At 54.5% G+C, this 22,223-nt stretch overlaps 1 protein-coding gene across 1 annotated transcript in view; it reads left to right on the top strand.

Moving 5' to 3' along the window:
* The window catches only part of POC1A (POC1 centriolar protein A), a 64,883-nt gene extending 54,364 nt beyond the window's left edge, over positions 1-10,519 (top strand). Inside the window, exon 10 of the mRNA XM_006892256.1 lies at positions 10,309-10,519. Within this exon, the coding sequence (XP_006892318.1) occupies positions 10,309-10,407 (99 nt within the window). The 3' untranslated portion in view covers positions 10,408-10,519. The remainder of the gene's footprint in view (positions 1-10,308) is intronic.
* Positions 10,520-22,223: the final 11,704 nt, after the last annotated feature.

Genomic DNA, 22,223 nt, shown 5'->3' on the forward strand with positions numbered 1-22,223 from the left:
GCCTCTGACATTTACGTTTGTTAAACATCCAAGACATTGTAATGCAGCTGACGCAACGCATCAGGCTAAGGATGTTTGCTTGTTGGCTTTGGAGAGTTACAGAGAATGGCTCATTGACTTCAAGAAACCCACACACACAGTGGTCCTGGCGTTTGCTCACTTTACCAGCTGCTTGGGTGAGCAGGGGAGATGGAAACGTGCACCAAGCTGCCCAACCACTCTCAGGGCTCCTGGTGTTCCTTTGCCCAGAAGCAGGTCTTCTTGGGCACTCCATACTCTAATGTCAATTGGAATGTGTGGAGTATCCCCGCCCGATGGTCACTGTTTGCAGGGTGGTTGATGATGCACCACACACACATACAGAGGCCGTGCCAGAACTGAGGGTGTTTGCCTCCACAGAAGTGCTCCCTACCTCTTATCAGCACCCCTAAGCCTGTCTGGCATCAATTCTACAGTGGACCCAGCCAGCACCCTCTCTGTGGACAGGTAGAGTTCAGAAGGGTCTGAGCTCCTGCTACTTGGGTGTGGAGACAAGAGGCTTGTTTTTCTCTGTCAAGAGGCTACTTCCTGGGGACAAGGGCTTCTAGACACTGATCTGGGCTAGAGACAGGCTTAATGCTCGCCTCTACCTCTCAGGGGGAGCTGAGGGCCTAGGGAAGAATGTCCGTGTGGGCCCTGGCCCTCCCCGGTCCCAGTTCTCTTTTCAGCGTTGTGCCCCCAGGCTCCACTGTGCAGGAGTCTGGGGGCCGGTCTCCTCTGAGCCCAGTGTCAGGCTGGTGTGCAGGCCTCTCTCCCAAGGCACGCAGCCAGCCTGTGTGAGCTCCTGTTTATCGCATGGAGACGGGGATGGCAGCTCCTGTGGGTCTGGAGAAGAAAACTTGTGTTTTCCATTTTCTTTCCAGACTGCGGTTGTGGCAGAAAGCGAGCACCCCCTACCCAGCCAAGCTGCAGATTGAAGGCTTCGAGCCAGATGGTCTCAGCCATGGATGTGGTTACCTCGGGGGCCCGGGAGGGCTCGCAATAGTGTGGGATTTCTCCTGTGAGGCTCCCAGCAGGCCTCAGGCAGGAGGGGGTGGCGAGGCCCTGTACAGACACATCTTGTCAGTACTGACTCTCGGCTCACTCCAAGAGGAGGGGAGAAGGGGACTCCAGGTGCTCTGCTCTTCCTGGGGACACAGGCCCCATCAGAGCACAGGTGAGGTGGACTGTGAGCTGGTGTTCTGGTTGTGACAAGCAGCCCCGAGAGTGAGCTGTGGCCCTGGCATGCTCTCTGAATTCAGCTCAGCTCCCGCAAGGCCAGGAAAGGTGCATTCGGGCCAGGCACCTCCCTCAACTCACTCTGTATAGCAGTCTGAGATGCAGGTCTCTTTACTGGACCCACAGTAGTTGGGTGGAAGCGAAAGCAGAAAGAGACACTGAACTTGGCTCCGGGCACAGGATTTGGGAGAATAGTTCTGTTACTCTCCATTCTGATCTGAACCCAGTATCAAGTCCAGAACCACCAAGAAGCCAGGATCCCGTGATGAATCAGAGAATCCTCAGCAGACCCGGGAGGAGGCCTTCGAGACTCGTCCAGTCAAGCCCCGTGAGCTTTCCCCTCCTGAGGGGTCCTGCTGAGCAGGGGCAGCAGCCTGGCTTGCTGGACTGCTCAGAGGTCTCCAGGCCTCCTGCAAGCTGGGAGCAGCCTCGCTGGCTTGAGAGAATAGAGTTTCATTGCATCTTTGTAAATGGGATTCAGCTTCTGAAGGACTAGGATGTGTGGAAGGTGTAAAGGCCGCGTTGGTGTCTTACTCTTAGCCCCGCTTGAACTCCACCCTGGGTCGGAGCCCAGCAGCCAGAGGCCAGGGAGTGACGGCCACCCAGCTCTTTGGGACCATTCCCTGTTGACGCCGGCCTCCCCTGGTGGCCTGCTCAGCTGGTGAAGAGAGGAGCTTGAGCCCCCCACCCTGGGGGTGAGTGGTGGACCCTTGTTCATATGGTGCCCCCATTAGTGTGGACAGTACCCTGCGGATCCCCAGTCATCCGGTCTTGTGGGTGGTGGTGAGCAGACCTGCTTTTTATAACTTCGCCTTTAGGGGAAAGCAGTGATATGGAAAAGTCTGTGTTTGTTTAAAAGGAGTTGATGTAAAGCCATGAGGAAGGTAAATTAGCCAAGATTCCTTAATCCTGTGGCTAACCCACCAATAGAAAAGAGTGTTTCATGTACTTCCTGAAGAGAGCTAATCCTCAGTAGAGGCCTGGGCTGGGGAAGGCAGTAAATGTCGGAGAAATCCTATACCCCTGAGATAATCTGAAACAGAAACACGGACCCGGAGACTCGAGGGACCCAAAGCTCATTTTGTGTTGTTTGCTCTGACTGTGGGGTGAGGGGGATGGTTTAAAGACCGTTGCTGAGCCCAGAGAGGTTGAGAGGAATGTCTTTAGAAATCTGGCTTTTTGTGGACAAGCTTGTGAGATCCCAGGCGAGTCAGCATGTCAGATGTCTGCTTGGGGGGTGGGGGGAGTCTCTACCGTTTCCCCTCAGAAGTACGGCCTCAGAGCTTTTAATCACCAGATCAGGCTCGAGGTGGGAAGGGAAGGAACAGGCCTCTTCCTTGACTCCCACCTCCATTTTGTCCACCCCCACTTCCTCCTGAAACCGGGAGGTTTCCTCCCTCCCAAGGCCATCTGGCAGGGACCAGCTCCTCCTGCCTGCCTGTCAACACCCTCCGTTCCCTCTAGCCTGAAGATCCCAGTCCGGAATCAGGGTGAGGGTTTCTCAATACTGTTGAGGGTCTCGTCTCCAGAGGAAGGGCTACCCTTTTCCTCAGGGACCTGGCTGGGCTGACAAGAGCCGTATCTGTGTTTCCTGCATCCCCGCAGTGCTCAAGGTGGGCATTTGTCCACCGAGCACTCAGTGTGTTCCTACTGTATACCAGACACTGTGCCTGGGATTAGGGATGGAGTGATGAGCAAAGCCAAGCAACATGCTGTGTCCTAGAGGCATCAGCAGGTCACAAGAACACCAGCATTTATGTCCACCTCCAAGGCCACAGACTGCTAGGAACAGGGAGATACCTGGTGCCAAAAGGCCGAGCTCTGGGTGGTGGGCTCAGGCTGGGAGCTGTAGCCCCGGGAAACTGATATGGCCCCTCCGACCTCCAATCACCCCAGTGACAGGCTCGTCAGGGCTTCCTCAGCAAAACAGGGCCTCTGTGCACCGGGACACACACCAGGAGACGAGGCAGAGCTGGGGGGCAGGCAGCAGGCCTGGCAGCCCTGCTTTGTTTTGATAGCTCACAAGACCCCACAGCAGAGATTCGCCTTTTACTGCATCTGTTTCAGATCTTTAGATTCCAAATGGAGTCAGGGGAGATTAATTCCATATTTTCCGTCTTTGCAATGATACTGGAAGAAAGTTAGACATTCTGTGCCATACAGCCAAGACCAGGGCCATCTAGCCAGTAGCCAACACAGGACGTTTTTTCCCAAGACCTGGCATATGTGTCCTCTCTCTGATACTCAGAGAAACTGGAGGACATTCCCCCACCCCCATATCTGGCTCCTATGTCACAGGGAGGAGGGCAGGAGAGTCCCAGCCCCTCCAGAGAGAAACTGCCTGGGGGAGCCCAAATCAACCACAGGCCTGGAAATGATTAAAAGGAACTTTCCGTCACAGGAGAACTTTAAAAAGCAGCCAGACCACCACGTGCCCCGATGGCTCAGGCCCGACCACAGGGCCTCCTCAAGCCCCACCTGTGCCCAGGGCTCCCCACATCCTGGAGTTTGGCCATAGCTCCAAAGAAGGCAAGGTTTGGGGGTGTCATACGGACCACAGGGCACCCCTCTTTCCAGCCCGGCACAGAGCAAGTGCAATTAAATATTATCTATTCATAGAAGAAGGAATCCTTAACCACACTCTACGATAGACGGCTTCCTGCCCACCACCTTCCCTACCCCCGACCATTTCAACCTTCTCGCCCCTGGCCTGTCCAGCCTCATTCAGACACCCCTGCCCCAGTCTCCCGGCTTCCTGCCCAGGCTGGGTCGCTTCCTTTGCCACTGTGCCCCCGCCCAGCAGCGTGCTTGGCACTCCAGCGCCTTCTTGGTGGGATGCATGGCTGCTTGTCAGCTCTCTGCCTCTTCCCATCAGGGTCTCTGCCTGCCTGGCAGCCCTGCAGCCCTCCTGTCTTCTGTCTCATCAAGGAGGCCAGAGGGAGTCTCCACCACAGACGGCACCGTCACTGACTGGAGAGGGGCCTGGCACCTCCTCAGGCCCCGATGAGCTGGAGAAGGGATGGTGTGTGTGAGGGAGCAGTGCCCTGAGCAGGGCCTGCTGGGAAGCAGGGCTGCCCCAGAGCTGGGTGGGATTGTGGGGGCAAGAGGGAGTCTGTCCTGCAGAACTAGCCGATAATTGAGAAGTACAGACAGAGGGATTCATCCCCCATTCCTTCTTCCTCCTTCCAGAATATTATTCATTTTTAATCATGACGCACACAGGACAGGCTACAGCCACACCCCAAAAGCCAAGGGGAGTTGTATCTCTTTTCCACTGCATGTGGACTGTACCTGGGGAATACGTGGGTTAATGGGTCCTGGGGGTGTCCCTACCACTCTGTGACCTGCTTGGGTGGTTTTGGAGAAATTAAAGCTCCAGCTCTTGCACTGTGTTTGCTTGTATTAGATACCTGAGTGTGGCTTTAGCAGAGGTGGTGGCCACAGTGGCACTGGGAGGTGGATCAGCTGCTCAAGGGTGACCCTGGGCAGCTGTGGTCCGTGTTCTGAAATGCTTGATAGGACTAGGCAGCTGGACTGTGGTCCCCTTCAGGTCCAAGCCTCTTCCTTCTGAGTTTACTTAGGAACCAACACCCTGAGAGCTGACCTCAGGCAAGCATCCCCAGCACCCACAGAGGCAGTGTCTGTGGTGAGGAGGCCTGTCCGTTTCCGGCTGAGGTTCTCAAGAACACCCCTCCACCTTCCTCATGACCACGTCTCTTTTCCCTGCTCACCCATGTAGGCCAACCACTTGAGGCTCCCAATGCTCCCAAGAGCATGACGACCTCTTCTGTGTCTCGGGGCCTTTGCACCTGCTCCACCTTCTGCTTGGAATGACTTTCTTTGGCCCATCTGTGTCAGAGTGTTGTCTCCTCACAAGGGCCTCCACACCCTCTGTCAGAGTTGGCCATCTCCTTCCCAGGCCCACCAGCTCCAGCATCAGTCCCCAGAGCAGGTGAGCTACATCTGTGGCCCGGATCCCCCTGGAGCTTAGTCTCTTTGGGCCAGGCAGACCCCAAACTGCTCCTCCCTTATCTTCTCCACAAACACAAGATGAAAAAGTGACCGAAAAAGAAAACAAAGTGCAAGCGGTGGGGCAAAGAGGTGAGGAAAATGCAGGACAAGCCCTTCTGAAGAGGAAGCCAAACCAGGAAGAGAAAGAGGCCAGGGGGCTGAGAACAAGGAGGGAAGGTTGAGGGAAAGGTGGAAGACAGGAGAAGGAAGAACAAAGGAAATGAGCAACAGAGTCTGGGGACACCACCAGGACAAGACTGAAGGGAAGGGAAAAGTGTTGACAAGAAGGACCGCTTGTCAGGCAGCCCTGGTGGCCTAGTGGCAAGAAGCTACACTGCAATCCCAGAGATAAGCAATTCAAATCCACCAGATGTTCTGCTGGAGAAGGAGGGACAATCTCTTCCTGTACCTGTCAGATCCGATTTGACGGTAAACACACACACACACACACACACACACACACACATCCCATAAATCCCAAGAAGGAACACTTGTCACTGATGGGGCTGTGGCCGCTGCCCTTGTGTGAGTCAAACCTGCCCTCGTTCTGTTGGTCTCCCCACTATCTCCGTGGGGAGCACTCTTCTTCTAACACATAGAGCCCATAGGGGCATCACCCTCCAGCCCACACTGCTGTGCCCTCGTTGGCCATGGAGTCACCACTGGCCCTGGGCACGTACTGGGCCCCTCTTTGGGGCCCCAGATGCCAGAGTCCTCAGCAGATTCGTCAGAGGAGCTGAGCACAGCCACCTGGAAGGGTAATGGAGACCGCTCCATCCTGTGCAGGTGTCCAGACGGGCCAGCGTCAGCAGTGGACAGGAGTGGGAGGCTGTGCGGCAGCTGGGCTCAACTCTTGTTTCCAGTCCCAGAGCCCTTGAGGGGAGCCCCTCCATAGCTCCCTGGTCGCTTGGTGATGAGAGAAGAGGAGCATCTGGGGCCAGAGTTTGGGGCTGGGGGGTGTCTGTCAAGCATCCCCAGCGGTTGTATGTCATCCACCTCCACACTTAGATTTGGAGTCCTGGGTGCCAGACGTGTCGCCAAGGACTGGTATCTCGGTGCAGCTTCTTGGGTACCACTTTAATTCTTCGGGGACTAAAAATAAAAGCCTGTCACTTTAAAATTTGTTATTTTTATGCTCTACTCAGAAGGCCCTTCAGGGTGTTACATGAAACGTCTTACACGTCTCGAACTGTGAGGGAGAGAAGACGCATGTGCCCCTTACTGTTGCCCCAATAAGAGACTGATGACAATGGTGTCTTCCTCTGAGCAGGGAAATGATGGTTCAAATAAAATGTCATTGTTCAGCCTTTCCTGGAGGGCTTTTCCTAGACAATTTGGGTAGATGAGTCATGCTGGCCATCCCACCCCCCGGACCTGCGCCCAGCAGATCACAGCCCGAGCTAGCTGCTCACCGGACTCTTGGCCTTGACTTCCCAACAACTCCAGCCCCCTCCTGTCAGTCGGACCACCTGCAGGCTCGTCTGCTCCAGGGTGAATGGGTGTTCTGCTTGTCTGCGGTTTCCTGTAAGTTTGAGCAGAAATGCTCCTGAAATTCAGAATAGACGTTGACTCAGTGGTCAGAATATCAAGTGTCCCTAAGTCTGTAGTCTCTCACTCACACAGAGTCAATTATGGACTTAGAGTTTTGGCTCAGAGAGTTTCTGCCTCTCTCATCCCGCCACCCGTCTGATCTGTCATGTGATGATTTGGTTTCTTTGTAAATGTCTTCAGTTTCACCCGCTCTTCCCTTTCACCTCTCTGCTAATCCAGGGCACCATTATATTCTCTCTTGCCTCCGTCTTGCCTCCCCCTAGCCACACAGCATCTCCCCACTGCTCTAGGGTTGAAGGTGAAGCTGCTGAAGCTGCCTACCATGGCCTGCAGGGCCCAGACTGCCTCCTGCCTCTCCCCAGTTCATCTGTCCTGCCCACACACCCTCGTTCTGTCCATCCGTCCTGCCCCACACTCCCTCTCACCTCTCACCTCTCACCTTCATGCACCCTGTTCCTTTGGCCCGATTCTCTTCCTGCCTCTACTGGCACTCGTTTCTCGCTTCCTCAGCCTAGACCTCTGGTGTGCAGTGGCTTATCATTTGCTTCCTAAGCCGATGTATTCCACACGGACCCAACTGTGTCTGCCTGTTCCATTGTCGCCATGGGCCAGGCGAGGAGGGGCTCAGTAAGTAAAGAAAGAATCTGGAGCAAAGGTCAATAAAACTTTTGTTAAATAGTAAATATTCTAGGCTTTGTAGGCCATAGTATCTGTCACGACAACTCAGCTCTGTCATTGTACAAACTGAAATCTGTACTAGCACATCCTCCCAGCTCCAAGGCCACTGGTGGGGTAAGTCAGTGTAGCCAGGCTTGTAGTGTGGGGGATTTTTCCTGGAGGCAGGGTGTGACTGCCACGTGGTACCATAGCAGAGCAGGCTTTGAGGGCAAGGGCATGGGGAGGCAGAGACTGAGCACATAGACAAATCTTCCAGAAGCTTAGGTGGGAGAGGGAGAAGCCAGAGAGCAGTAGGGAAAGGAAATGCAAGCTTGAGGGGCAGTAGGCTTTTTTTTTCTTTTAAAGCCTTTGTTTGCCTATCGTATGAGGAATGCGAGTGGCAAAGTAGTTAGGCGCATGGCTACTAACCAGAAAGTTTGCAGTTCAAACCTACCTGTAGCCACATGGAGAAAAATGAGGCCCTCTGCTTCTGTAACAATTCTAGCCTTGGAAACCCTAAGCAGAAGCTCTCCTCTGTCTCTGTCTTCTGGGGACAGTCTGAGTCCAAATCTACTTGATGGCAATAGCTTGGGGGTTTTATTGCCCATAATGTACTTATAAAGAGTACCCTCAGAGCTCCAGGGAGGAGAGATACCCCCTTCCCTCGATGGAGACCACTCCATTCAGGGACTGGTTATGAAACATTGTTGTTCTGTACTGTTGAGTCAGAAGTGACTCATAGCTGACTCTCCAGCTCGCTTTTCAGGGGCAGTAAATTGCATAGGAGGAGATTGCCCATCCTTCCCCCACAGAACAGCTGGTGGATTCGAACCTCATGCCATTGGGTTGGCATTGCAACTCCTTATCCCTAAGCTACCAGAGCTCCCTGGTTATAAAACTAGGTGGTACTTTTTTGTTCAAAGAAGTTTCGTACCAGAAAATAGCCACATACTTACTGAACTCAAGTAAAGGCCACCCTGTGTCCCATGAAACACACGCCCACCTCTAGGTGTTGACGGTGGCCTTGGCCAGCCCAAGCTCCCCTTCGTCCTGGAGACCCAGGTGTGCAGAAGGTTCTCGGGGCCTGGGGCTGCCTGTTGCCACGCATATACCTTGTCCACGTGTGCTCTGGGACTACTGCCTCCACAGTTGGAGATTGTCTTAGTAAAAAAGTTTAAAAAAAAAATCCCCAAAGAGGAAAAGCAGCAGGCTTGGCTCTGCTGTGGCCTTGAGTCTGAGGCCATCGGAAAAAGTCTGGATGAAAAATTATTTTGGAGCTTGGCTTGGTGTGAGTTTCGCGGCAGCCAGTGGAAACTTCCAGGAATGCTGGTCTGGGCCAGCCAGGGGCTGTTTCCGCCACCACTTTTATGAGCTGAAGACCCCTTCCTGGCTGCTGGCTGGCTGGCCGGCCGGCAGTAGGGAAATGGGATGGCCCCTTGCAGCCCCGCTCGGCCTCTCGGGTACACCTTTGCAGGCTGAGACTGTTTTGGTTCTTGTCTTGTGACCTGGGATTTGGAGCCCTCAAAGCTGCAGCCAGCAGACCCAGAGGGGCCAGCTGTCAGCGGAGCGACCCCCAGGAGCCACTGGTGTCCTCTCTGTGGCAGGATTTGTAGCAGTCTTAGAGGGGAGATTCTCTCCCAGAATGTTCCAGTATTTTGTTATGTGTATGAAAGGAAAGTTTTCTGTCCACTGTCCAGGCCCTGAGCCTTCACTGTGCCTCGGGGAAGGTGGCCGTTTTCTTTCCCTCTTGGGAAAGCTTGTAGTCTAGTCATTGAAATGAATAGTTTTGTTTCTTAATCTACCTCTTCCTGATATCAGTTCTTGAGGAAGGGTTTGAGATGAGAGTTTGTCACAGAGGCCAGCACAGGTCATGCTCGAGGGCTAGGTGGGCATTTGATTAGGGGACAGCCAGTGGAGCGTGCCTCTCTATGGGAAACATAGACTCCTCTGCCCAAAGCCAGAGGAGTTGGGAGGGTTTCACAGCTTCAGCTGGGAGCTATGTCTCTAGGATGCCCAGAAAGCACTCAGCCTCCAGTGGCTGGCAGCATTGAGCAGCCAGACACCCAGTCCCTGGGTCAGCCCTCCTGCGGGCACGAGCAGGGCTCGGCCTTGGAAAAAGGCAGCATGATGCCCGGCATGGTCAGCATGGCCAGAGCAGGGCGAGCTGAGATGAGACACCTCACTCCACCCGCAGGACCACTGTGAGCTGGGATAAAAGGCACTCAGAGGCTTGGGACTGGCCCTGGTGCATGACCACATGGGCTGTGGAGAGCCTCTTAGCTCAGTCGGGATGGTGGGCCTCCTGGACTCACCTTTGAGCCTTTGTCTCCTGCTAGCCTGAGGGACCCTCCTGGCATAGAGGCAGTAGGCTCAAGCTGTGGGCAGCATCCAGGTGGATCACCTTCATTTGGAAATGCCTTTTTCCCTCTTTGAAATGTGTGCTTAGTCTTACAGGTTTTGATGCAGTTGTTTATGGGCGGGGCCTGGCCCAGAGAATGAAGCAGGTCCAACTCCAGAATACCACCATTTGATTGGCAGACCACCAGATTTGGGGGCTCTGGCCCCTTGGTTGTGAAGGGGAAAGATTAGGGCCATGGAATCTGCCACCTCATTTCCTTTCCTGTCCCTGCCCACAACCAGAGCAGCCATCTAGAATCAGAAGGTGTGATATGGTGGCGAGAGCTGTCTCCCTACAGCCACCACAGGCGGGGGCAGACCCCTGGGTCGGAGTAGCCGGCATCTAGTATTTGAGGACTAGACGGAAGGGTCCCCCAGGGTCGCCTGGCACCCCTGCACCTCCCCACTGACCCTGACCCACCATTTCTTTTGCAGACAGTCTCCATCCTGGAGCAACGTTTGACACTGACAGAGGACAAGCTGAAACAGTGCCTGGAGAACCAGCAGCTAATCATGCAGAAAAAGACTCTGTGATCAGGAAGCAGAATCAAGAGCGTGGTTGATTCGCAGGGTGGCGGACCGGGGATTTATACTGGGATTTGGGCTTATAAATAAAAAGGGACTCAGCTCTATGGAAAACCCATCCCACCCCAGTGACAAAAGTTAAACAGCATCTCGCCCAACAAGTGGAGGACCCCTGTGGAAGGGGCATGCGTGTTTGAAAAGGATGTGAACGACCTGGCTGTCAAGACAGTGTGTACTCCTGGGAGCCCAAGGATACAGTGCTGTCCGCTTTCAGAAGGAGGTAGCCCAGCTGCCCTGGGTCTCTCTCACTTTACTCGTGGTTTTCCACCTTCTCAGCCCCGGTCCTGGCTTTTCCCACCCCTGCAGCAATTTCCTCTGAGAAAAGGCCCGAGTGGACCCATTTGAGTCGGGCTTGTCCAAGAATGAGCCCTGGCCAGCGTGGATGGTGGCTTGGCAGTGGCCTTGGTCGCCAGGCAAGCCACGCACAATGCACTGCGGCCTGCTGGCTCCTCCTCCCTGCACGTGTGAGGGCAGAGGACTCTGAGAATTAAAGCTGATTTTGATGAGCACATCACAGAAGTGCTGTGGCTTGTGGGTAAGACCTCCTCGGCTTTCCCACCCCGGGATGATGAAAAGGAAGAATGAAAATGGCAGCTGGGGAGGGCCCTGCGGGGGTCACCTGAAGCCCAGGCCACCCTTGTTTATAGTCAGACATTCAGAGTGTTGGAGAGTGAGGGCAGCTGGAGGTCCACACAGCACCGATCCCCTGCAGGCTGACCACTGCTGATTTCCACTGGGGCCCAGCGCTTCAGGAACCTGCATTTCCATTTGCTCATGAGGGCATCCCTAGGCGCCTTCCTCTCTCTGTGCTGGAAAAGCCCAAGCAAGGATGTCCATGGACCAGAGGTCCTTTGTCTTCATTCTTCACCTGCCCTGCTCTGGGGTAGGGTGAGGGTGAAGTGGGGTGAGGGGTGCAGGTGGGAGGAGGCAGTGTGGATATTCCTGACGGTCGTCATTGCCATGTGGGTAATGGGTTTCCCAGCCTCTGTGACTTCCCGGAAGCTCAGAGCCAAGGCAGACCCAGGCCCTCCGAGCCTGGTAAACCACCGTCTGCTCTGGGTTGGGGGCGTGCTGATCTGAGTCAGGTTAGCCATTCCTCTTCTGCTCCCTTTGTGTCCTCAACACTGTACTAGAACCTCTCTGAGCTGCGGGTCCTTACTATGTAAAGTGTAAAGTCACGGTGGCATATCTGCTCAGGCCCTTGTCTGCTGTGGAGCTGAGTGTTCCATGCAACCCCGTTACTCCCCACCCCTGCTGGTCTCCCCAGGAGCACAGGACAAACTCCAAGAGCAGTGGATGGGAAAAGAGGCCAGCCCGTGGCTCAATATGTTCTAGAGGCCCCAGGAACAAAGCCTGGCAGACCTGTTGGTAGACCCTACAGGTAAGGGCCTCACTGGTACTGAGCTTGCTGTCCTGCCTCAGGCCAGTCTCTTGCCAACTGCATTGGGGCTCCCAGAGCTGCCAGGTGTTTAGGCTTTGATGATGTGAGGAGGTGGTGCAGAGCAAGGTCCTATCCAAAGACTCGGGACCCCTGGCTGGAGTGAGCAGGACCCGCGCAGGGTCTCTGTGGTGGCGTGTGACAGTTCTTGCTCACAGCACAGGACAGGCGTGCTGCAGTCTTTGCGTTCATTTAAGTCCCATGATCATTCTGAAACCTACTTCTTTCCACATTTGAAAGTCCATTAGCGATTTGGAGAGCAGTGTGGGAGGTGGTGGTGGGCTATTTATCCACTCGCTGGCCACTGCGAGTGGACAGTCCACTTCTGTGGTTAGTTATTACATGTAAATGGTTAAAAGGTTATTTGTCCCCAACCGCACACACATTTTCTTATAGGATGATGATGATGATGTCATTGTGTCCTGGTACATCCCAGGGACATCATTGGAGCCCTCACCCAACCTGGCAGGAAGACCTTCGAGTTGAGTGGCCAGGCGGGCCCCTCCCAGGGCAGTTCCTGCTCTCGTCATTCCCTTAACAGTAGCACAGAGCCATAGTTAGGCATAGAATTTTGGGGGAAGACAAGAGTTAGATCTGTCTTTTATAGGAAGCCCTCGCTGAACCTGGGAGGTATCACTACCCAGGGCAGAGCTGCTGGGGGACTGTGGTTTTCATTGTGAGCCAAAACAAACCAAAAAAAGTGCCAAACGCACTGCCTTCCAAATCACTCCCCACTCGGTGCCCCTCCATTGGATTTCTGAGGTCATAAATCTTTACAGGAACAGATGGCCTCATTTTTCTCCTTCAAAGTGCCTGGTAGATTTGAACTGCCGACCTTTGAGTTAGCAGCCTATTATGGAATGTGCTAAACCACCATAAGCAAGTTTGTGGAAAAAACCTTGCTCACTCAGGTGGGACCTGACTCAGCATCACTTGGGTCTGAGGATCTAGGCAGGTGGAGATGGGGGGGCCTGGGTAGGTCTGGCCACTTTGGGAGACTGCCCATTTAGACCCAGTTCCCCCTGGCCCTGACTCTAAGGAGTCACAGCAGGACTTCTGGGCAATCCCTGTCTTCATCACAGGAGGCAGGCAGGAGCGGGTGTGGGCACCTTCCAGCGAGGGGCATGTGGGCTCAGGGTGGCTTGGCAGACAGGGTCCTCCCAGGGCCCACCCACATGTATGCCTGCCGGAGTCGATGTCTCCTGGAGGGCACTCTAGGTGTCTCTGTGAGTGTCACCCCTGCCAGCCTTGTTCGATGGCTCCCCTGGGGTTTGGGCACAGAAGCAGCCTTTCTGGGAACGCATCTCTCAGCCCACCGTCTCCTTTCATTTTGGATTTTGGTAACTGAGCTCTCAGAAAACCACGTTACAGGCATTTCTTTTTCATTATTATTATTAAAAGATGAAGTGAGATTAGAGGTTTGGGGTTAGGATGAGCGTCTCAGCAGCAGTTCCCATCATCTCCCCACCCCCACTCCATGACCTAATTTTCCTATCACAAAAAAAAATTGAAAATTAGATGTCTTTAAATTGATATCTCCCATCTTCGCAATTACTTGCTGTGCACCAGAGAGCTAGACAGTGACTAAGGATTATAGACGAAGAATTGATGCCTTTGAGTTGTGCTGGACAAGAGTATTGAACACACCATGGACTGCTAAGACAATAAACAGTTCTGTCCTGGAGAGGGTGAAGCCAGGCTGCTGCTTGGAGGCAAGGATTTTGAAGCTCCATCTCTCATACTTTGGGCATGTGACCAGGAGGGACCAGTCATTGGAGAGGGACATCATACTTGGAAGAGTGGAGGAACGGCGCAAAAGAGGAAGCCCCTGGATGAGATGGGTTGACTCAGTGACTGGAGGAATGGGGGTAGATATGTTTTTGTTTGTTTTTGGTTTTTTTTTTTTTTTTTGGGTAGATATGTTATAAACAATGAAATTGGCTCAAGATAGAGCAGGGTTCAGAACTATTGTACATAGGGTCACAGGTGACTCAATGACATACAACAACATCTACCCATTGTTAAATTCTTGGGGTTCCAGGAACGAACCCACACCTCCAGGAGCTGAGGGGGACAGGCCGGTGCGACTGAGCCACCTGGCCCCCACGATGAAGCTGCTCCATCCAACCCTAGTAAGCTGTAGTCGCTCCTCCCCAGGACGCCCAGTTCTTCAGAGGTTCAGGGGGCCTCCCCCAGCACTGTCTTGGCCACTCTGTTTCTCCATTTGGGTGGACCTATAGGTTCCTGACATCCTCATAGTAGTGTTATTGAAGCATCAAGCCTGCTGCCCCTACTAGCTTCGAGACAGAGTTCCCTAATCCTTTTGTGCCTCAGTTTCTCAGCCAGCTCCTGTCTCATGGGACTGGGCTCACCAACTAGGTGCTCACAGCACCTGGCACTGAGCAAGCATGGTCACTGTGGGGACACTGGACTCTACCTGAAGCTGGGAGAGACCGAGGGGGCTCTGGTGGCCCTATCCCTTCTCTGGACTTGGCTCTGTGTCAGTAGAGGTGGGAGCCTCGAGGTCCCAGGGTCTTTTCTGATTTTGAGCCTGTAAGTGGCCAAGCCCGGGTGCCCCGGTATAAGGAGGGAATTGGGCAAGTAGGCAGGGAGGGGAGGGGCTCAGGACAGCCCCTCTCCAACTGAGGAAGGCTTCAGCACGCCAAGGCCACCTCCTCTGCTGTCACCACTGGGGCATCACAGACCCACGAGTGGGTGTTGTGTTTGCCCGGAATCCCGGAAACCCGGCCCTCTGAGCCAGTGAGAGCAGGGTGAGTCACATCGGTCCCGGCTCCCTGTCATTAACCTCCTCTCTTCCTAAACAATTTGCTCAAGATGAGTCCCTGATGGCTGCAGCTGTAATTGGTATGTGGCCATTTAACGAGGGTAGAAGTCCACCCAGCACCCCCTCCCATCCACCTGCCCCTCCCAGGCCCCCCGATAGGGAACTGTGTTTGCTAAGGCAGCCGCAGTGGCTGGTGGTGGCCGAGCCCCTGAGCCATCGTCCACTTCCTGTGAGCATCAGGCATGGGGCTGCTTCCCATTGCCTGGGACAGATCTCCAGCCCCAGGCTGAAATGATCACGTTCTTTGGGGACAGCAAACCTGCCTCGCTCCCTAGCTTGGGTCCCAGAACCTTTCACCCATGACAGCTGCTCCTAGATTTGCTCTCAGAAGCTTCTGAAATTTGGAGAAGCCGTGCACCCGCTAAGATTTACAGCCTCTTAAACTGGGCAGGCCCCATGTTTCTGAATCAAGCCAGTTGGGAGTGGGCAGCGTTTGGTTCAACACTGTGGCACTGTAGTTAAAGCATCAAGCTGCTAACTAAAAAGTTAGCACCTTGAGCCCCCAAACCCCCTACTCTTCTGTGGAAGAAAGATGGGGTGGTCTACTTTGGTAAGATTCACAACTGTGGGAAACACTGTGGAGTGGTTAGTTCTACTCTTGTCCGTCATGGTCACTGTAAGTCAGAATCAAGTCACTGACAGTGAATTTGATTTTGGGAGCTTTGAACCTATGAGAGTGAGGTTCTGGTGGGATCATGGCTTAAAAACTCTTGAACATTAACTGAAAGGTCAGAGGTTCAAACCCAGCAAGCACTGCACTGGAGAAGGATGAGGTTGTCTGTGTCTGTGAAAATTTACCACCTAGGAGACCCAACCCAATGAGGCAATTCTACTCTTTTAGTGTCTTTGTAAGTGAATCTACTCAACAGTGGGTCAGGGGGCCATCCTGAGCTCCGATGGGGTTCTTTTGTGTTGCACAGTCTCATCTGGACGACTACCAGGATTGTTTAGCTTGAAACATGAAGCTGAACTCTACCTCTGGAGTTGGCCTTAGACCTGAGGTTCGGTTCGGCTCCCCCGGCCAGTGGAGAGTGTCCAGGGAAGGAACCACTTGTGAGGCTCCAGAAGGATGCCCACAGCTGTGTGAGAGGCAACCCAAAACCTTGGAGACTGATGCCTCTGACTTTGGGGTGCCCTGGTCAAGTATCAGTTCCATGGGTCCCTCTGGTAGAGGATGGGAGCCTCGGTCTTCTCTCCAATCCTGTCCCCTTACAAACTCTCCAGAGAAGCAGTACCTGCTGAGCCGTTTGCTCAATTAACTTCCTACCTGTTGTCTCTCCTGCCCTTGTGTTCTCCACACAGCAGCCTTTTAAGATGCGTGATTTTAAAATAATAATGAATAGGGATCCCAGGAGGTAAAATAAAGAGGTAAGCCCTCTTGGGAGGGGAGAAAAGTGCAACAATGAATGAATGGAAATCCAAAGTCTCTGTAAATTTTTACTAAAATTAATAATAAATTTAAATAAAATTTAAAAAAATAGGTAAGCCCTCGATTACTAGCCAAAAGGTTGACAATTTGAAACTGCCCCGAAGCCCCAGGCCTGGCAGGCTACTCCCCAAAGGTCACAGCCTTGAAACCCTTGCTGAGCAGTTCTTCATACACGTAGGGATGGGGGTGGGAAGGGGGCAGGTAGGATGGCTCAGTCCACTCCCTGCTCAGCTCTTGACTGGCTGATACCCTCCCTCTGTATAGCCTTCAGGTCTCACCACAGCTACGAGACTTGACCACCCTCCCTCCAACCAATCACCCTCCCCCCAGATGTTACCAGCCTCCTCCTCACTGTTCCCTGAACACATCAGGCACCTTCCAGCCCCAGGGCTTTTGCCCATGATGTCCCCAGCCAAGAATCCTCTGACTTCAGCTCTCCATGCCTCAGTCTCCCTTCTCTGCAACATGGGGTAAGAACAGGAAGGATCTCAGGGGACTTCTGGGAAGATTTGCTGAAACAATTCATAGAAAGCTCTTAAGAGGAGGTTGTGTCTGCTGATCGCCAATGAAAAGTGGGTGGGTGGGTGTAAAGGGGTGAAGACTGCACCCAGCACGCCAACTCACTCCATATGCAGCCTGTCCAGCCACCTGGGCTAGCCTGGGTCGCAAAACAGTGCTCCTGAGAGGTCACCCCATTGAAGCCCTCACCTCTGCTTCCTGTGAGACTCTGCCCTGCCCTCCTTCCATGAGACTCTCACTGTACACTCCCCCTACATGCCAACACAACCTGGACACAGCTTCCTCACGAGACCTCCAGCCACCAGGCCAAGCACAGTCCACACTGGCCGGGGACAGACAGACCACACCAGGCCCCCCGGCCTGATCACTGCGAGGGGCAGAGGTGGGTGGCCGAGTGCCCAAGGTCAGAACTCTTGGTTGGATTTGTGGAGCAGGCTGCTTGCAGAAGGGATTCCTCATGCCTCCGTGGGCCCCCGTGCACCCCTGGTTCTATCCTGCCTCTCTGCTGGCTCAGCACCACAACCAAACAGCCAGGGACTGTGGGCTTTTACTGAAGGAGAGGTGTGGGACCTCAGAGGGGCCTCTCCCATCTCTTCCAAGCAGACTGCTATCCTGGGGACCCCCTGCAGGGACTGTGAGCCCTACAGCCAAGCCCATGGTGCTGGGCACCAGCCCTTCAGCCTCTTCACCTCCCTCCTCCCCTCTCATTCTCCTCAGCCTCCTCCTCCCCCCCTTCCCCCCTTCACAAACACATGTTTCCAATCCCCTTTCAGGCCCCTTCCACCCCTCCCCAGCCCCTTCCCATTTCCTCTCCGACGCATCCACTCACATGTGGAACTCATTAGAAGACCCTCTGGGCCCGTAACCCAAGCCTGGCCCAGGCTTGAGGAAGGGGCCCTGGCCACAGCCCCCACGCTGAGACGCAGCGTCCGCCCCACGTCTGGCCTCCGTCTGGACTTGTACAGCCACGAGCTGGAGACCACAAGGAGCTGGCCACGGCCAAGGGCCGGCTGACACTGGCGGGAGGAGAGGACCAGGCAAGCATCAGGGCACCTTCTGCCTGCTCTCCCTGGGGTCTTCTCATGTACTGCAGCATCCCTGCAGGGGTAGCTCGGATCCCACTGAGGCAACTGTAACGTCAAGTGGAAAGCAGACCTCAGGAAAGGGAGGGTGTGGGAGTCTGAGCAACAGTCACTGGACAGTGCAGGACCTCATTGTCCCCTGAAGGGTCCCCTGACCCTTCATGGGACAGTAGTGGAGGAGACAAGGATGGTGAAGCTTCATCTCACATACTTTGGGCATACCGCTAGAAGGGGGTTTTCCTTGGCAAGCGGCGTCTACATGTAGGAAAGGTAGAGGGTTAGTGAAAGAAGACCTTCAATGGGATGAGTTGACACAGAGGTGACGGCAACAATGGGCTCAAGTGTGCCAGAGATGCTGAGGACGGCGCGGGATAGGGCAGGCTTCGTATCTGTTCATAGGATCCCTACGAGTCGTCCTTGACGACGCCTAACAACAACAGCATGCGAAAATCTGACGCTGTGGTCCCTGGAGTTGGGAAGGTGCCAGGAGGAACAAAGTAAAACCAGCTATTTCCTTGAAGGACTTGTCAGTGCCTTTACCACACCTGGGTGCAGTGCACCTGGGGCCACAGAGTTCAGGGTTCCCTAAGCAGCTGACCATGTGACCCTGCTTATCACCGTGTGCCTGTGGGCCTTGTGTTCCGTGGAACCTGCTTTGGAGAATTCTATGGGGAAAGCCCTGAGGAGACTGGAGGGAGAGACCAGAGCATCCCAGGGGGAAAGGCTCCCTCCCTGCGGATGTGGTCGGCTGGGTCTAAGCAACGGGAGGGACATGAACAGACTGAGGAGAAGGGAGCAGGAAGCCAGCACAGGGCTGGCCTGACCTATCCCCCATTCTGCAGCCAGGCCGGGGCCTGGTGTGCTGGTCCCCTCCCTACCCTGGTGTTTTCTTCCATGAGGACAAGCAACGAGCAGGTGGGTGGGCAGATGTAGGCAAAGAGGCAGGCAGGGGCTGGCGAGCAGGGCCTTGTGGGGCTGGCGAGCGGGGCCTTGCGCCACGGGATGGGACCTGCACAGGCAGGCCCAGGGTGTGCAGGCCCAGGGTGTGGGGACAGCCCGTGTTGCCACCCCCACCGTGACATCTGCCTCAAGATGGGTCACCCACTGACTCCAAGCTCTACCCTTCCTCAGTTTCCTTCCCTGTGGGTCGGCCTGTCTGCTCAGGAACCCTCTCTGCCCATACCCCTTGCTCACAGGTCTATTTGCAGCCATCATCAGGGGGCCCAGCCCGCCCCCTCCTAGGGCCTCATTGCACTTTTTAGGCACATAGAGACCTGAGCAGGGGGCCTGTGCCCACCTCCGGCCTGGGTCCTTCATGGGGCTGTTTCCTCCTGCTTTACAGCAGGTAAACTGTACCCCCATTTCACAGAGGGGGAACAGTGAGGCCCCAAAGAAGAGGTCAGAGGAAGAGTCTGGATTGGAACCAGGTTTCTCAATCAGGCTCCCCATTTTCACTTCTCTCCTCCGTCCCTTGGGCACACTGGCACCTTAGTGATCCAACAGCCAGCTCTGGAGCCATTGCCCTCAGCACGGGACTGGCGGGTGGTCAGTAGTGACACTGTCCAGCACAGGTGGGCCAGGCCATATCACTTTGCAGCTGACACTGCACAGAGGTGGCCAGGGGTCTGTGCCAAATCCCTTGGAGCAGAGAGACCTGTCATGCCACAGTCCCAATGCAGAATGTGTTACACCCCTGGGAGGTAGGGGAGGCAAGGGGTACTGCCCCACTTTATAGATGGAGAAACTGAGGACCAGAGGCCTGGTCAATGCCAGAGCCTTCTAAGTGCTCAGTGGGTGGCAGAGCTGCCTCCTTCCACTTCAGAGGTTCCTTCTGCCTGTGAATCTGTCCACTCCTCGGGCTGGGCCTGGTGATCCCTGGGTGGCTATTGCTGTTTAAGGATCCCTGCAGGGGCTCCAGCTACCATCAAACCTACTCCCCAGCATTAGCCCTGAGTTATCAATTTCTCAAAGGAACCCTGGAGGTGAACATCAGATGATTTGAACCCCACCAGTCACTCACTCCCCAGAAGAAAGATAAGGTCATCTCTTCTAGTAAAGGTTTATGTCCTTGGAAACCCAGTGAAGGGTCGCCGTGGGTCAGTCACATGGGTCAGAATGGACTCAGCAGCGGTGGGTGAAGACTCTGCTCAGAGGGCTGTCCTGTCTGGAGATGAGGTGGGGCTTGGGGCTATGAAGTCCTTGACCTGAGCCATGGCTAGGAGGAGAAAGGTGAGCAGAAATATGAGTAACACAAGCAGAGCTGTCCCCTGGTCCACCTGTCCTTATCTTGAAGAGGCCGCACTAGGATCCTCGAGCACCTGAGTCCACTGGACTCCTCTGCTCTCCCAAGAGGACCCTAGGCTTTGCAGAGAGGAGGCTCCCAGGTCTTGAGGCACATGCTGCCACGGCAGGGGTGGAGCCAGGCCAAGAAGGGGAGTCCCCCAGATTTTCTTGGTACCAGCTCCCACTGCCCCAGGGAACAGCCCATCGAATGGCAGCAGGCATTAAGCCTGGGATGAAGCTAGGCTGTGAGGCCTCAAGGCAGGCAGAACCCCATGCTTAGGTCACACCAGCTGGTTTCCAGGCCATTTCCCAGGACTAGTCATGGTCACTGTCACTGTCACCGTCAGTGCCTCGGAGGAGGCATTCCTGAAAAACAGGGCTGTGTAGGGCTGCTGGGAGGGGACCAGACAGGCCCAGGCGGCAGACAGATGCTAATGAGGCAATTAGGCCTGGCAGCTATGGAGAGACTTGCACCCCGCCCATTGGCCCATCTGAGGCGGACCCGGCCCAAGCCCCTGGCACATCCACCTGCCAGGTACCCTGGGAATTTCCGGCCTCCTCCACCTTCCCAGCCTCCAAAGTTGGTCTGGCTTCACCGTCGGGAGACTGCCACTGCCAGTTTTCCAAATAAAGCAGCAGGCTGGCTTGGCAATGCTAACAACACCAGGGCACCCCTCTACCCCAGCTCCACCACTACGCCTTTCTTGTACTCCAGAGAATGCCTGCCCAAGACATCCTGTTCCCACCCTGTCAAACTATTGAGACCCTTCCTGGCAGAGATAACCTTAGAAGGACCAGACGCTTCAAGTAGGAGGCCATGAGTGACATGGTGGCTGGGTAGACAGGCAATCAGGGACACTTGCTCCCCATGCACAGGTTTCCATCACTTAGATTCCCAGGTAGGCTCTTGGGGTTTGACCTACAGGTCCTGTTATGTAAGGGAAGATACTGGTGAAATAGACCAGGAAGAAGTAGGAAGGCTTAGTGGCAGCAGAGAGTAGATGATAATAAAGCACAGAGGGCTAGAGTGTCTGATCTTGGGTTCAGGGATGGATTAGCCATGTCTGCTGTGGGAACAGAAATGGCATTTGGTTGTGCATGTTCTGTGTGGATGGCACATCTCCTCTCAGCTGGGGGAGAGATCTGTCAGTCTCTGTCAGTGCAGGGCTCTTCAGAAATGGGTAGAGAAAGGGGAGGCTCCCTGTCAACTATGCTTGAACCTGAAAAGGCCTGGCATCCTAGAAAGGAATTCTGGGCCTTTCCCCTCAGTTATCCTGATTTGTGACCATCAACCTCAGTTTCTGTATCTGTCAAATAGGTTGGTAGTCTTTCCTGGGTGAGGAAAAGCCTAGATTCAAGCAAAGAGAACACTACTTGAAGTAGTCAGGTGTGCCTCTGCCCAGTAGGCCGTAGGGACCTGTGTGTGGGAATTCTTGGCTGGAGCCTCAGGCTGAGGCACCCAACCTCCCCCCAGACTGTCCTCCCACTTGCTTGTGTTTATGTGTTTCCTTCCCATCACCTGGGCCATCATGACTCACCTTAGGCCCAGTGGGTAAGTGAGTAACTAACTGGCTGGGGCTGGTGCCAGGCCCTTGGGCAAGATACAACTTCCTTCCGGGACCCCAGTGTTCCTATCTGCGGAACAGACAAGCCTCAGTTACTGGGAATATGCAGAGCATGCAGGACTGAAAACGTGGCAGCACAGGCCACGTAGCCTTGGTACATCAGCAGGAGAGCCAGGCCCCCTTGATGTCTGGCCCCAAGCAGCTCTGAGCAGAACTTGAAATGCCCCTTTGGCCAAGCCAATCAGCTTCAACAGAACCTTACCCTCCTACTACAACTTCCTGGGGCTAGAGGAGCACCATGCCAGGAAGATCTTGGAAGGATGATGGGGTAGGATCAAAGGCCTGAGCTGGGTTTGGGGCAACCTCCTGAGTGCTAGGATTCCAACAAGGAGAGTAACCTCCATGAGTGAAGTCACAGAGATGAAGTCCCACAGTCAGATCTCTCCACCAGCCTCTGGTCTTCCTTAAAGGTTATCTGTGTCAATTCCCAGGCATGGTGGCCCGGTGTGTTCAGGAATAGGATGGCGTTCTCAAGGCTGCAGCCAATCAGAGCAGATCACCAGGCCTGGCTTCTGAGGCTCCTCTGAGAAGTTTATAAACGCTG

The sequence above is a fragment of the Elephantulus edwardii genome, unplaced genomic scaffold, assembly GCF_000299155.1.
Source record: "Elephantulus edwardii isolate Elephantulus edwardi_28Jun2011 unplaced genomic scaffold, EleEdw1.0 scaffold00113, whole genome shotgun sequence".
Classification (NCBI taxonomy): Eukaryota; Metazoa; Chordata; class Mammalia; order Macroscelidea; family Macroscelididae; genus Elephantulus; species Elephantulus edwardii.